The sequence below is a fragment of the Scomber scombrus genome, chromosome 2 (assembly GCF_963691925.1).
Source record: "Scomber scombrus chromosome 2, fScoSco1.1, whole genome shotgun sequence".
In the NCBI taxonomy this organism is placed as follows: Eukaryota; Metazoa; Chordata; class Actinopteri; order Scombriformes; family Scombridae; genus Scomber; species Scomber scombrus.
This window is the reverse complement of record NC_084971.1, coordinates 5537317-5551439: the sequence shown is the minus strand read 5'-3', so window position 1 is coordinate 5551439 and position 14123 is coordinate 5537317. Positions and strand designations below refer to the sequence as shown.

At 39.9% G+C, this 14123-nt stretch overlaps 1 protein-coding gene across 4 annotated transcripts in view; it reads left to right on the top strand.

Annotated features, from left to right (window-relative positions):
• The window catches only part of rptor (regulatory associated protein of MTOR, complex 1), a 172657-nt gene that overhangs the window by 54407 nt on the left and 104127 nt on the right, over positions 1 to 14123 (top strand). For all 4 annotated transcript variants that reach the window (XM_062440710.1, XM_062440702.1, XM_062440694.1 and 1 more), the window contains 2 exons: positions 5425 to 5583; positions 7084 to 7230. In XM_062440710.1, the coding sequence (XP_062296694.1) occupies positions 5425 to 5583; positions 7084 to 7230 (306 nt within the window). The remainder of the gene's footprint in view (positions 1 to 5424; positions 5584 to 7083; positions 7231 to 14123) is intronic.

Here is a 14123-nt window from a genome sequence, read left to right as displayed (position 1 = left end):
CCACTTTTAGCTCTGTTTCTGTTCACTAACAAATGAACGTGGGCTGAGTATAATCACCGGCTCTCAGAGAACACATTAACCATTTAGCCATTAAAAAAAGGAGACAGAATCCTGCTAAATGATTTTTTTATGTTCCTATTGTCCTTATAAAGATTTAAGAGAAAAGTCAAATTTGAATAAACGATTCATTAATTTTTAAAGGTTAGCAAAATGGAAATGGAATATACAGTATTCTAACCCAACTGTACTGCCTTGAGTCACTTTGAAATGCTTCCTCTAGTTTTTTTTTCTATTCCTTGTTTTTCTTTTTAAGCTCCATCTGAGGTCAGCGTTTAGTGATCACATGTTGATTGGCGACTGAGAGGACAGAGGTTAACTTTGCTCATTTCACCTCTCTGACAAGTGGCTGCTGCTATCACTGTCATGTTCTTTAACCCCTCTTTTTTCACAGGGGTAGATGAACCATTAGGTTACTTACAGGTGATAGAAGCGGTCCCTGTCACAAGTGAGAAATTAAATGCAGTAGACACTTATCTTAAAACTACATTTTCTATCACGATGATGACTTGAAATATAATTGTCCACCATCACTACAAACACGTTGTCACGGCCACAGAGGCTCCCAACTGAACTTTCAGCTTAACAGTGTGCATTTTAATTACATCCTGAACGCTCACACTGCTTTTGAAAAGGTCGCTTGTTCTTTGGAGGTGACACGATGATAAATGGCCGAGAGAACACCTTTTAAAGGAAAAGAAAAAAATGAGTTTGTTTCCTGTGGTTTTGATGGACGTAATGGAGGTGTTTTACAGACAGCTGCAGCTTGCATTCACCTCTGGAGGCAGGAGCTCCCCCTACAGGTCGAGGTGGTTAATGTTAGGAAAGGAGTTCACATTTTTTACTATTTATCTTCACCCAGAAAAATCTAATCTGACTCTCAAATGTAACATGAATGTATTTCTTTAACATAACAAATCCAAGCAGGTGTAAACACTCTTTTTCCTCCATACCTCTTATACAAGCTCTGATTTCAGACGCTACACCTCCATCACTGCAGGTCCCTCACTAACACCATTAAGCCATTCAGATACCACTTGATATCATCAGGATGAGTGCTGCGGCTGCTGCCATTCAGACACTCTTATCTGATTATAGCCAAATTGAATAAGCCTGCCGAGCTCTGCTATCACGCTACAATTCAAACTCATCCAGATACGGGAAGCTGAAAGGCAGCATCTTTGATCAAAGTCTGTTCAGTTTGGCCTCTGTAGGATATGTGTGATGTGATGAACAAGTGATCATTTGACTTCTTGAATCAAGATTAATATTTAGGATTACAGCATTTATCATTGATCGCACGGCTGTAACTGTATAAATTACTGTATAGCTAGAAGACTCATATATAAATAAAGCTTACACGATCATTAAAAAAAAACATCACAGTTTGACATCTGACAGCTCACATACAATAGCATGTCAATATTAATAACTTAAAGCGCACGTTCACAGTTTTTTAAGAAAATTGTCTTAAAACAACAGTCAGGAAATCCTTAAATAGCCAGTATGAAAAGTTCTTATGGACACTTTACTGTTGTTTTAACACAAGCTTGAAAAAATGTAAAAATGATGCTGTGCAAATTTCAAACAAAGCACTGTTAGACCATGAAAGGCTTTTAATGTGACAGTGAAGGAAGAGAGTTTTAATGACAGTAGCTTCACAGTAAGTCGAAAAACTACAGAATAGCAGAAGAAGTGTAAATATTTAGTGGAAGAAAACGGAGGAGGAGGTTTTGTCATTTTTTTAAGGGTATATTCGTGTCTTTTATTTTTGTTTGTTTTTAATGGTTTGAAGTTTTGTAAGAAGTTGAGGTCAGAACGTGGCTCTTTGTGTGATTCAGAGTGGTTTGACAGGAGGCAGGCTGTTGGGTAAAAGGCATGTTAGTTACAGTATAACAGAAGGCACATGGTGAGTGTGATAATGAGACAGCCGGTCTAACGGGGCGCTTTTCTGTTGCATAACTCGTTGACACCTCTGTGTCCGTTCCGTCCGTGCTCACACACACACACACACACACACACACACACACACACACACACACACACACACACACACACACACACACACACACACACACACTATTTAATGGACGGAGGGGGAATGCAAACATCGCACATGTCCTGTTTCCCGCTGTTACTCCCAATTTTTGTGGACCAGCTTTTCCACGCCGCAGGTGCAGACCAACTTCACTGTCTGTAGACTGGTGAAGTTGAATCTGAAGTCAGCGACAGGTGGCGGAGAGAATAAGTTAAGCAGCAAACTCAGTGTTGTTGTGTTTTTGAGTTTATGTGTAGAATGGTCTTCCTACTATCAACAGCTTGTTTAAATGTCACACTCAAATGCGGAAAAGCTTTAAAAAAGTGATATTTGTACTATTTATGTTCCTTACAATCAAAACCAAGAGTCCCATAAACACTATTAGTCTATTGATTTAATGCTGGCAGGTTTTCAGCCAAAAATCATTATTACTGTCAAATATAAAAGGACCTTTTTAAAAGGTTTGACATCTTGCAAAGTGCAACATTTGTCTGAGTCAACAGAATGTTGTATCATTGCAAACAAACTGTCTTCATCTGCTCCGCCAGCTCATTAGTCACTTTTTAACTGATTCTCATCTTTATTTTTGGGCTCTTCAGCAGCTCAGCAGATTTCTCCTCACACTTGGAATGTTTGGTATTTTAAAAATGCAAAGTTGTTTTGTTTTTTTTCCTCTTGAAATGGAACAGCTTTTTTCCTCAGGCCATAAGACTTCTTAATTCTTCTTAATGACCACACACACACACACACACACACACACACACACACACACACACACACACACACACACACACACACACACACACACACACACACACACACACTCTTTTTTTTGCAATGATCCCTCAAATGTGAAACCCTTACAAAGACATGTAATGGATGCATTTTATTTTACAGTTTAACTATAATATTCATTGTATAAAATAACATCAGTGCACTGAAACTGTAAACTTCACTGGAAATATGATAATTATAAATTACTATAAATAATAAAACATAGAACAAAAAATATATGTATTAAACTTGAATTAGGAAAAAGGATCAAATGCTCATAAAATGATGCCTATATAACTTTAAAAAAAAAAAATCTATCAGCTGATACGTCTGTGATAGGCCGATATCAGCTGACTGTTATATTTGTTGAGCTTTCATTAAAATGTCTTTTACACTTTATACACCTTATTTCAACACTTATTTTTACACTTTTGTTTTTAAATTTAAATGACTTCAACACCATGTATAACTTTTGTACTTTCTTGCTTTTGTAATGTATATTTATTTGTCTGTTTTCATATTTATGTGCCTTTTATATATTTATTTGCTGTTTCTGTAATGGAGCCTCCCAGCTAAATCATTTCACATTAGTGTGTGTCTAGTTATTTGTTTTTTTCTGACTCAGTGTCTGCCCAAACTTGAAAAAGAACAGAGGACGCAGTGGACAACTTCAAATCTTCGTTTCTGCATTTATTTAAGTTTTCAGTTATTAGATTTCAGGTTGATAACCTTCAATTCAAATCAGGAGAAAGAAAAAATAAAAAAGCTTACTATATAACAGTAGTATGTTGAATTACATTTCACTTTGCAAATGAAAATATTGATTTAATAAATGATAACCACAATTTCAATTAATAATCAAGTAATCAATTAGTAATCAATCTGCAAGTTACACCAATCATGTGCCTACACAATCATAATAAATAGTACTTAACTGTCTAACTATCACACAATATCCATTCACAAAATTGATAATAATGCAAATAGCACACAGCCGCATTGCTCATTAATTATTAACCATCAGAATCTCAGCAACTCCAAATCAGCTGTGCAGGATAAATACATACAAGATAAAGTTTGCACACTCATAGACCAGCGTCTCTGAAGTTGTCTTTCCTTTTCTGTCAGACGATCATGGACTCATTTCTGTCTGTTCCTTCATTCACTGATCTGATCATTCAAACGCTGCTTTTTTAAAATATATATTTTGAATATTGATGTTTGAGGTTCGTAATTTGTGCCTCTGTATATCAATGCGTAGAATCAACATGATAACTTGTCGAACTAGGTTACATTTATTCAAAATAGTTTTACATTTGATTTAATCTGTCAACTCCAAAATGTGCCATAGTGTTCAACTAGATAGAGATCTCCTCTCTTACCAGCTTTATCTAAAATCATGGTACTGTTCAGTATTTGTTGGCCTCTTTTACCATCTTTTCCAGATTAAATGCAAAAAGACTGTGTACAATATTAATGGAAGAAACACTAAACCTGCATTTCAACACTTTTTAACTTAATGTGAAGTTGAAACTGTGAGTGCAACTTGTAGAATTGGACTTTTATTGGAAGTTAATTCATTTATTTTTGTCATAGATTTTGTGTCCTTGTTTGTTCTGCAGATTTATTGAGTTATAAATGAGTTTTTCTCTCTGCTGTTGTTTGATGTTTCCTTCAGGAAAACATCAGGCAGTTTCTTTTACCCGCCGTTAACGTCACACAGCGGCTTTGAAATACATGAAAAAATCTGACATGTCAAATAAAGAAAATCCACTCTCTTCTGTTTATACTGTCGATACATTATAGTTCAAGTATAAACCTTGACTCCACGGCCGTGACGTACATGTAAGACACAGCGAGCCTCCTTACCCTCAAACAAGTTGTCTCCTTTACTACTAATTAACATCATGTTTATGTAAGTCACTGTTTGATCGCTCTGACTCGGCGCCCTCAGCTGCTCTCATATGACGACTCATGACGCAAACATACACGTACTTAAAGAAGTGAGCAGAGAAAACCTCTCATGGTCATCCAACCTTGTTCCTCATAGATGTTTCTTCTCCGTGTGCCTCTCTCTTTCCTCCGGGCTTTGTTTGTTGTATGTTACGTACCAACCGACGTCTACTGTTGCCTCTACACAGGACGTTGCATCATTTACCATGATGTATAAAGATCTAATGCTTGCTCTGCTCTACTTTTATTATCTCTGAGGGTTTGCAGGCATGATAAGTGATGAATGTGTAGATGTTTGCTGCATTCAACTCTGGAGTCCAGATTTTCCTCAAGGGGACATACATACAATTTATTCAAGATGGGTCATTGTACATTTTCATTGTGTGTATTTCTTGTTCTTTCACAAAGCAAAGATTCACACCCACTCACACTGACTGACTGAATGACTGAATGAAGCACAACCTTAGATGTTGGTGGATCTGCTGCTTTATTTGAACAAATGTCAAAATATTATCATCGTACTTAAAGTCATGCTTGGCAAATAAACCAAGTTCTTACTTCCAGATACTGATCTCTTCCTTCCACCCCCTCCTGTTTTTCAGGCTCGTTACAAACAGAGCCTGGACCCCACGGTGGACGAGGTGAAGAAGCTGTGCACGTCGCTGAGACGCAACGCCAAAGAGGAGCGAGTCCTCTTCCACTACAACGGCCACGGAGTGCCGCGACCCACCGTTAATGGAGAGATCTGGGTTTTTAATAAGGTACGACACAAAAAAGGAAATAAGTGTTTGCGTTCACATAGAGTAGCAATAGAAACACTTTAATGCAACATGGTATGTACATGTATGAAAACACCTCTCCACACAGTTTTAGTGTTTAGGTTCACTCTCACTGCTCCCATCAGCATCATTTACAGCAACAGTGGACAGCTCTGATAAAGCCACTGCTCTGTACATGTGGAGCATTTAGCAGTTGGTGGAGAACAAAACAGAGCTATACATGGACACAAACTAAATGCTAGATGCTGGATGTATAAATAAGCAACTGTTTGCTCGAATCTTTGATGTAACAACTTTATAAACTAATTTTGTGTTAACAGCTGTCTCAAATTTCCCTAAGCAGTAAATAAAAAAGAAGCAATTAATGCATATTTAAAGAATGTAGCTTTTTGAATACAGTTATTCTTATTGGATATGGCTGCACTGAATAAAATTGAAGTGTATTTGTTCATTAAAAATGCAGCTGAAAGTTTATATTAGCAGATTTGTTTGCATTTCCACTGCATCTCTGGAACCATGACGATCAGGCAAATGAAACCAGTAAGAGCTGAATAAATGTCCAAGTGGTTTGATATATCATTTTCAGGACTGATGGTGGAATGAAAACGTAAAAAAGATTAAGCTGCTTCTCTCCAAAGTAGTAACTGAACTTGTATTGGACAGTCAACACACATGCAAAAACTTCAGTACCTGAAAAGGCTGGTGTGGTCAGAAACATGTCAGATGTAACATGTCATGTCAAACATGTAAAGGATCATCACAGCCTGCCTGACGTTCAGAGTCCAGCTCCACCGCAGTACAGACATAAAATCTTGACTTGTTCATCGCCTCGTCCTGTTAAGTAAGCACCCACTCACAATGATGCAGCGCCGCTGTCCAGGCTTAGCTGTTGCCTCCACATCCCCACAGTACACCCTCGGGCCTTGTGTCTTCTGTTCTTACTCTGTCCTCCATCCTTCTATCCTTCTATCCTTCTATCCTTCCCCTCCAACAATTTATTTCTCATACTTATTCCTATTTACCTTTATTAAAAAAAAGAAGAAAGAAATGAAGCTGCTGCGTCACCGGCTGCTGAAACAGGAGATCAGTGGGGATTTGGTGTCGAGGAAAGAAAATGACGGGGGGAATGAAGGCTCGTGCGCAACCAAATTTTCCAATTTTCCATGAAGTATAACACTTTTATAGCACAGTTTTTCTTTTCTTTTTTTTTTAGATTTAGCATCACCAGCTTATCTCTGTGTTTCCTACATTCTCATTTTTCTAAATCTCTCATGTTCCCTCGTTATAATTCTCTTTCCCACTGCCTTCCCCTCCTTCTCTCCTCTGCTCACACTCTTCATCAAACAGATGACTAGTTAATAATTAACCAAAGAAATCCATAAAAGTGAGTTATCAGCAATAACATGATGCACCATCTCTCTCTCATCCCTCACTCTGACAGCCTCTCTCTCTCTCTTTTTTTTTCTCTCTCTCTTTTTTCAGAACTACACCCAGTACATCCCGCTGTCCATCTACGACCTGCAGACGTGGATGGGGAGCCCGTCCATTTTCGTCTACGACTGCTCCAACGCAGGAATCATCGTCAAGTCCTTCAAACAGTTCGCCCTGCAGAGAGAGCAGGAGCTGGAGGTGGGCATCTGTGGAGACACACGCACACACGCACACATACATACAAATCAGATACTGGTAATCAGCTTTTTCCCAGTTGAGGACATGGCTTTTTGTCCCCAATTGGACAAGCCATCCTGAGTCTGAAATTTGTCCCAAAAGTAGTCTATAACACACCACACCCCAATTGGACAACCCGTTCTCCAATTAACTGGTCTCAAGTCTAAAATTTGTCCCCAAAAGTAGCCTATGACAGACCACACACACACACACACACACACACACACACACACACACACACACACACACACACACACACACACACACACACACACACACACACACACACATCAGATAATGGTGACTTTTGGGCAAATTAAATAGACTTACATTCCACTGACCCAAAAAACAGCTTTTTCCCCATTTGAAGAGATGGCTCTTGTCCCCAATTGGATAGGCTGTCCCAAGTCTGAAATTTGTCCCCAAAAGTAGTTTATAACAGACCATATCCCAATTGGATAAGCCGTACTCCAATTAACTGGTCTCAAGTCTGAAATTTGTCCTCAAAAGTAGCATATGACAAACCTCACACACATATCAGATAATGGTGACTTTTGGGGACATTAAATAGACTTATATTCCACTGACCCAAAAATCAGCCTTTTCCCAATTAAAGACATGACTCTTGTCCCCAGCTGGACAGGCCTTCCCCCAATTACGTGGACTTGAATCGGAAATTTGTCCCCAAAAGCAGCCTATAACAGACACACACATACACACACACTCTCGTACTTGTACTCGTGGTTTATGGCACGTCACAACACAAGAGCCATGAATTAGTGCTATGGTTGTAATTGGGGGAAAAAACGCACATACACACACACTTCAGAGATTAGGTGAGTCATACAAACACACACAGTAGGTGTGTGCGTATGCCGACAGGGTGAAATGATCTGTCGGTATTTATGAGTTATTAGCAACACACCGAGTGACACACACCACAAATACACACTCACACTCAGTCACTCACTCATTCACACACTCACCGAATCCATAAAGGGGGCTGCAGAGGTGTCGAGTCATGATTCTCAGCTTGACTTGATGATTGAGTTTTGGTCAGGTTTTTTGGAGTACATAATACACACACACACACACACACACACACACACACACACACACACACACACACACACACTCATAGAGACACCACTACTACCAGCCTCAGTCCTTTCACCGCTTCATCTTTTTATTACGTTTTCTCTCTCTTTCTCTCTACGGGCTATGGCATGTTATGTGAATTCCTAATGAGTTGGCGCTGTCATTCATCTCAATTATTCACGAAGAAGTTTCAGCCAGACTGTAGATTAGCCGGGAAACGAGGGAGGAAGAGAGGGGAAGGTACAGAATGAACCATACGAAGTACAGAGGCGGGAGGTAGAGCGAGTGTAAAGAAGAGCCGCTGTGAACACTGTGTTACCGTTAAAGTGAAGGTGAAGGTAGCAGCTAAAGTGCTGAGTTGCTGCAGTGTTTGACAGAACTTGTCACAAGCACCTCTCCGTCCTCAGCCTCCATCCTGCTCTCTGCAGAGGTCACAGCGGGGCAAACAGCACAACTCTTATTACTCTGCCAAAAAATAAAAAAGATTGGCTACAAGGTCATACTTTTCAGTGCTATATAAGGTTCATATCTGGATAATTAAAACAATAACTTTCTCTTACTTTGTGAAGGCGTCGCAACACCAAGAGAAACTCAAACCCATCATGGAGCTGACCTGTAATTTACTCACATGTAATAGTTTCCCACCAGTTCTACACACACTAACTTGCACCACATATAGGAAAGGAAAGTAATAGCATACTTTAGACCTGCATGTATAACACTGTGTACTGTATATTGATGGTGCTTAAAGACAATGACAGTAATCGTAGCAGCAAACTTAACAGTTGCACCACCTACAGACAACAAGTGTTTAAGTTACACTCTTTTTTTTATTAGCCCTGCACAGGTACCCTTACCCTCCCATACCCACTGCGCTTAAAACCACACCCGACCCGTTTATCCAACAGCATCACTCATTAAATTCCAGACCCCACCCACTTTAAATAAAACTTGCGGTTCACCTGTTGCGTACCTGCGGATACTTGAACCCATGTAGGACTCTGATATTAGCTATTTTCTGGATTACATTTAAATAATCTAAAAATGGAACATCTTTGTATCACGCTACATTTTCACTGGATATTAAATAAGTAGAGCTGCAGTGATGAAGAAGAGCTAAATTGTTAACTGCCTGTAGAGATATAGTCACCTGTCCACAGCCAAGTGTTATAATAAAGTGAATATGCAGTAGCTGTACAGTACATTAAAACTGCACTATTATCTCAATACACACATCCAAGTTTGAAGTTTAAATATCCTACAGCAGACAAGACTGCTCATTTTCTATTAGAATGCCTTCTTGTTCTCATTTACTCTCCATAATACACACACAGTGACACCAGAGCAGAAGGAAAATATACTCCAGTTACAAAACTTACAAAAAAAATCTAATGTAACACACACACGTTATATGTTTAAGTGTATGGAGGCCACTTTTTTGATATGTTTCATATTGTCAACACATCTCATATGTAGAACCAAACCTACAATGAATTGATCTGCTTATAGCTACATAATGGGCAGTTGTTAATGACTTGGCTATAATGACTCATCTTTAGGTATATACCAGTTCTCTGTTAACAAAGTTTAGAATTGGTAAAACAGATTGAAGGCTTGTTTCAAATCACATCTCAAAATAAAGCTAGGTTTCATAAAATACTTAGATATAAAACTTTATTAATCCCTTGAGAGAAATGAAATGATCATAGCAGCCATGTATGTAAAAAACAACAGAGATACAATGAAATACAATAGAAATGGCAACACCTCGTCTGAAATTCACAATCTACAAAATGAGCTTTTACTTCCTATTTTCTATGAATGAATTCATACTGAAAGTGAACCGACCCTCCCAACCCTTCCCCGCCTCTTCAATCTCCAACCACGGCGAGCTTTCACAAAGCAGCAGCAGCACGTTAGACTCAAACTGATCAGTGTGTTGTAGCAGCCAGAGAAGAGGCTGGTGGGAGCAGAAACTCCACTCCACTCCACTCTTGTAGATACTTTGTACGAGTGTTACAGAATAATGGGCCACTTGGGGTTCTCCCAAGGCTGCAGCCAAGATAAAAGTTTCAGCTACCGCTGTCTGTCGAGCGTAATTCTAGTCAAACCTTCGGCTTTGAAGCCCGCGATGAGAAGCTTGTGAAGGCTGCTCGTGGTCATCGAGGAGGGCCGTTGTGTGGCTGATGCAAGGGTGGTAAACAGGTGGTGAGTCATTTTTAAAGGGAGGATAGCAGGACATGCCGGATACTCTGAACGTATTAGCCGCACCGTCGCACAAAAAGTATGTATTTAAAAATAGGGGAACTCCGTAGTGTTTTTGGAAGTGAAATAAACTGAGGAAGCCCCCCTCCCTAAGTTAAATGCAGGGGAAGTTGCATAAGGTTCATAAGCAATTTGACTTTTCCACCTGAGCGGATGCCCCTTCTCAACCACTCACATACTAAGAAGAGTATAATAGTGAGAGTGGAGGGTGGGGCAGGGGGGTAATGGAAGATAAAGAGAGCTCTGATGACTTCCCAGAGACCTTCTTTTTTAATCATGCAGTAGATGATCCAAGCAGGGAGTCCCCCACCTCGCCCACGCACTCCTGTACATGCATCTCCCCGTCGCCACAGCCTGTGCATGCACACGGGTGGTCCCGAGTGGAAGCACACACACACACACACACACACACACACACACACACACACTGAGCTCACTTGGGACTGTATCATATTATTTAGGGTACACTGTGATGCAAATGAAGACGAGAGCATGAAGGAGACGGATGAAGAAAAGATGTGAAAGGAGGGAGTAGATGTTTTATCACTCCTCCTCCTCCACCGCAACTTATCAATGCATCCGCCTTCTGCATTCCAGTCAGTCTCAGTGTGTCTGTGTGTGTCTGTGTGTGTGTGTGTGTGTGTGTGTGTGTAGGTGTCTTCTCTGAGTGCTCTATTATAAGGCCACCTGCTTCCTTTTAAATATCTCATCACTTCCTGCATGCACTCAGCAAACATGCTCACTGCATTAGCTGCGGGGCTGAAAGAGGTGTGTGTGACTGACTTTCAAAGAGAATCACTGCAGCACTCACAGCGAGCGGACGCCGGACTGTGAGAGCTTGTGTGTGTGTGTGTGTGTGTGTGTGTGTGTGTGTGTGTGTGTGTGTGTGTGTGTGTGTGTGTGTGTGTGTGTGTGTGTGTGTGTGTGTGTGTGTGTGTGTGTGTGTGTGTGTGTGTGTGTGTGTGTGTGTGTGTGTGTGTGTGTGTTTAGTGCGCTGCAATTCCTGGGACTCTCCGCCGGCTCCTTCTATCATTTTAATGAATAATTAACGCTTGGCTGTAAAATGTATTGCCCAACCAGAGTTGTGTTTTGGTAGTTGTGACAGCGCTCTTCTTCTGCAGTGATCATGTGTTGTTGTGTTACATCTGAAATCAACCCCCCCCCATCCCTCCCTTCTCCTCTTCCTCCTCCTTGTAGGATTAGTCTCATAAATTAGTGTCAATTTTATTAAAAAGACGGGAAAAAATGTGGGGGGAATTCTCAGCAATTAAATTGTAGCTTGATACCCCGCGGCGGGGCGGGTGAGAGAAAAAGAAAGCTGTCATGGTGATTTTCATGGTAATTTGTGAGATTACAATATGCTAATGTGATAATTACAGTGGATGCTCGGCATTAATCAGCTTAATGTTGTCGTATTTACCATGCGGATTACTGCGGCACGCCGTCGCACCGTTTTCTCCCAAATTTCATTCGGGAGACAATGTTCCTCTTATGATGACACGACGAAAGGCTTTGGAAAACGCACGCCTCTTTGTTTGTGATGTCTGCCTCTGAGAGCCGCTCAGCATTTTCCTCATTAGAGACAAGAAGAAGAAGAGGAAGAAGAAGAGGAATTATATTACACCAAGATTGGCACCGATTCACCTGCAACAAGCAACACCCACTCACGCCTGCCAGCATTTCAAAGAGAAATGCACACACATACACACACACACACACACACACACACACACACACACACACACACACACACACACACACACACACACACACACACACACACACACGCACACACACATTAATTAAGACTATTCTTCTGTATTTTTAATATCATGATTTATTCATGTGTGTGCAGGGCTCCTTGTAGAGCGAGTACTGTAAATACATAATGTCTCACACTGAGATCCGGGCTTCTACTGCCGCCGCCTTTTCACAGCTAGTCGACTTATTATAGAGTCAACTAATGAGTTATTGTACTAGCACAGAGTAAGGGGGGGGGGGGGGGTTGCAGTATATACAGGAGCAACAAGGCATTACATAAATCTACAGTGCCCCATCATTTTTTTTTTACACTTTGATTCGTTTAACTGAAAACCGGAGTGCGAAGTTGAATCAAGTTCTGGCAGTTTAATGAATAAAATAGTGTTTGTGTTGCTTGTGACAGATGAATTTTTCAAGCCTACACTAGAAGGAGGTGCCTTTCCCCCCCCCCCCCCCCCCCGTTTTGTTTCCTATTGTTGCAGCTTGTTGATCATTCGTTATGTATTTTTTCATCTCATCTTCCAATCGGCTCTGCTCACCCTCCAGGCGCAGAGAGTCCAGCACGTCCCCTCAGTGCTCGCCTCAGGTAGCATCAGGTTTACCCAGACTTGCGTCAGATGCTGAGCCATAGCACACAGCAAGCTGGGAGGACCAACCAATCAATCAATCAATCAATCAATTAAACTTTATTTATATATCACCTTTCATACAGGTTAGTGTAGTTCAAATGCAATTAATTGATTGACAAGCTGATAATAAGACAGAACAAGTGTAGACCAAGAACAACAAAGAAAAGGAATGAATTAATAAATAAATAAATAATTTTTAAAAGAAATGATGAAACGAAGAAAAAGTTGAGACCAATGCACAAGAGAGAAAATAAGAAATATAATAACGTTAAAAAAAGAAGAAAAAAAGATTTAGGATTTATAATAAAAATCTAAAATAAAATTTAAAAAATAGAATATATGAAAAAGTTTATTAAAAGTAAAAAATTAAAATGAAATAAAATAAATATTGTTTAATAAAAGCTAGACTAAAAACAAGATTAAAAAGACAAAAGAAATGGAGATGAATAGAATCGATAAGATAAAGGAAAAAAAGAGTTCCCATTAAGGAGCCCTGGTGTGTTACTGCTACTGCTTCATGTATCTTTAGGTTATTTCATGTATTAGAGTGTTCTCATTCTATATGTCTGTATATGTTAACCTGCATCATTGCGTGTGTTACTCTGGATTGATTGTCGGGGCTTTTAGTGTATCTTTCACACTGTGCCGGACAGTCTGAAGATGTTTTCACACCCGTCTCTTCCTGCTCGACCTTGCTGCCTTTAGCCCCAAAAGTGTTTGTAAAACACAGAAAGACTTTTAACACTTGAAGCATCGTTTGCTGCTGCAGAATCCAGCTGCTCAGGTGTCTGCAGCTCATGGGAAAGATCTAAGAGTAACGGTCAAGTTTATCTACAGTGAGCTCCAGGTGTTCAATCTGTATGTAATATCACTAGAGGTAGGTGAGGGGGGGCTTTCTTTGGACTTCTTTGAGTCCCCCTATATTTCTGCTATGCCCACGGATATAGAATATTGGGGATTAAAAAAATGTGATACTGATATATCCATGATAGGCTAATATCGGTTGACTGATATATTGGTCGGGTTCTAGTTGTAAGCAACGTTGGGTATTAAAAACTAGCTGGTTGCACAATTTTGGTCTTTTTTTCCTTACTAAAATAA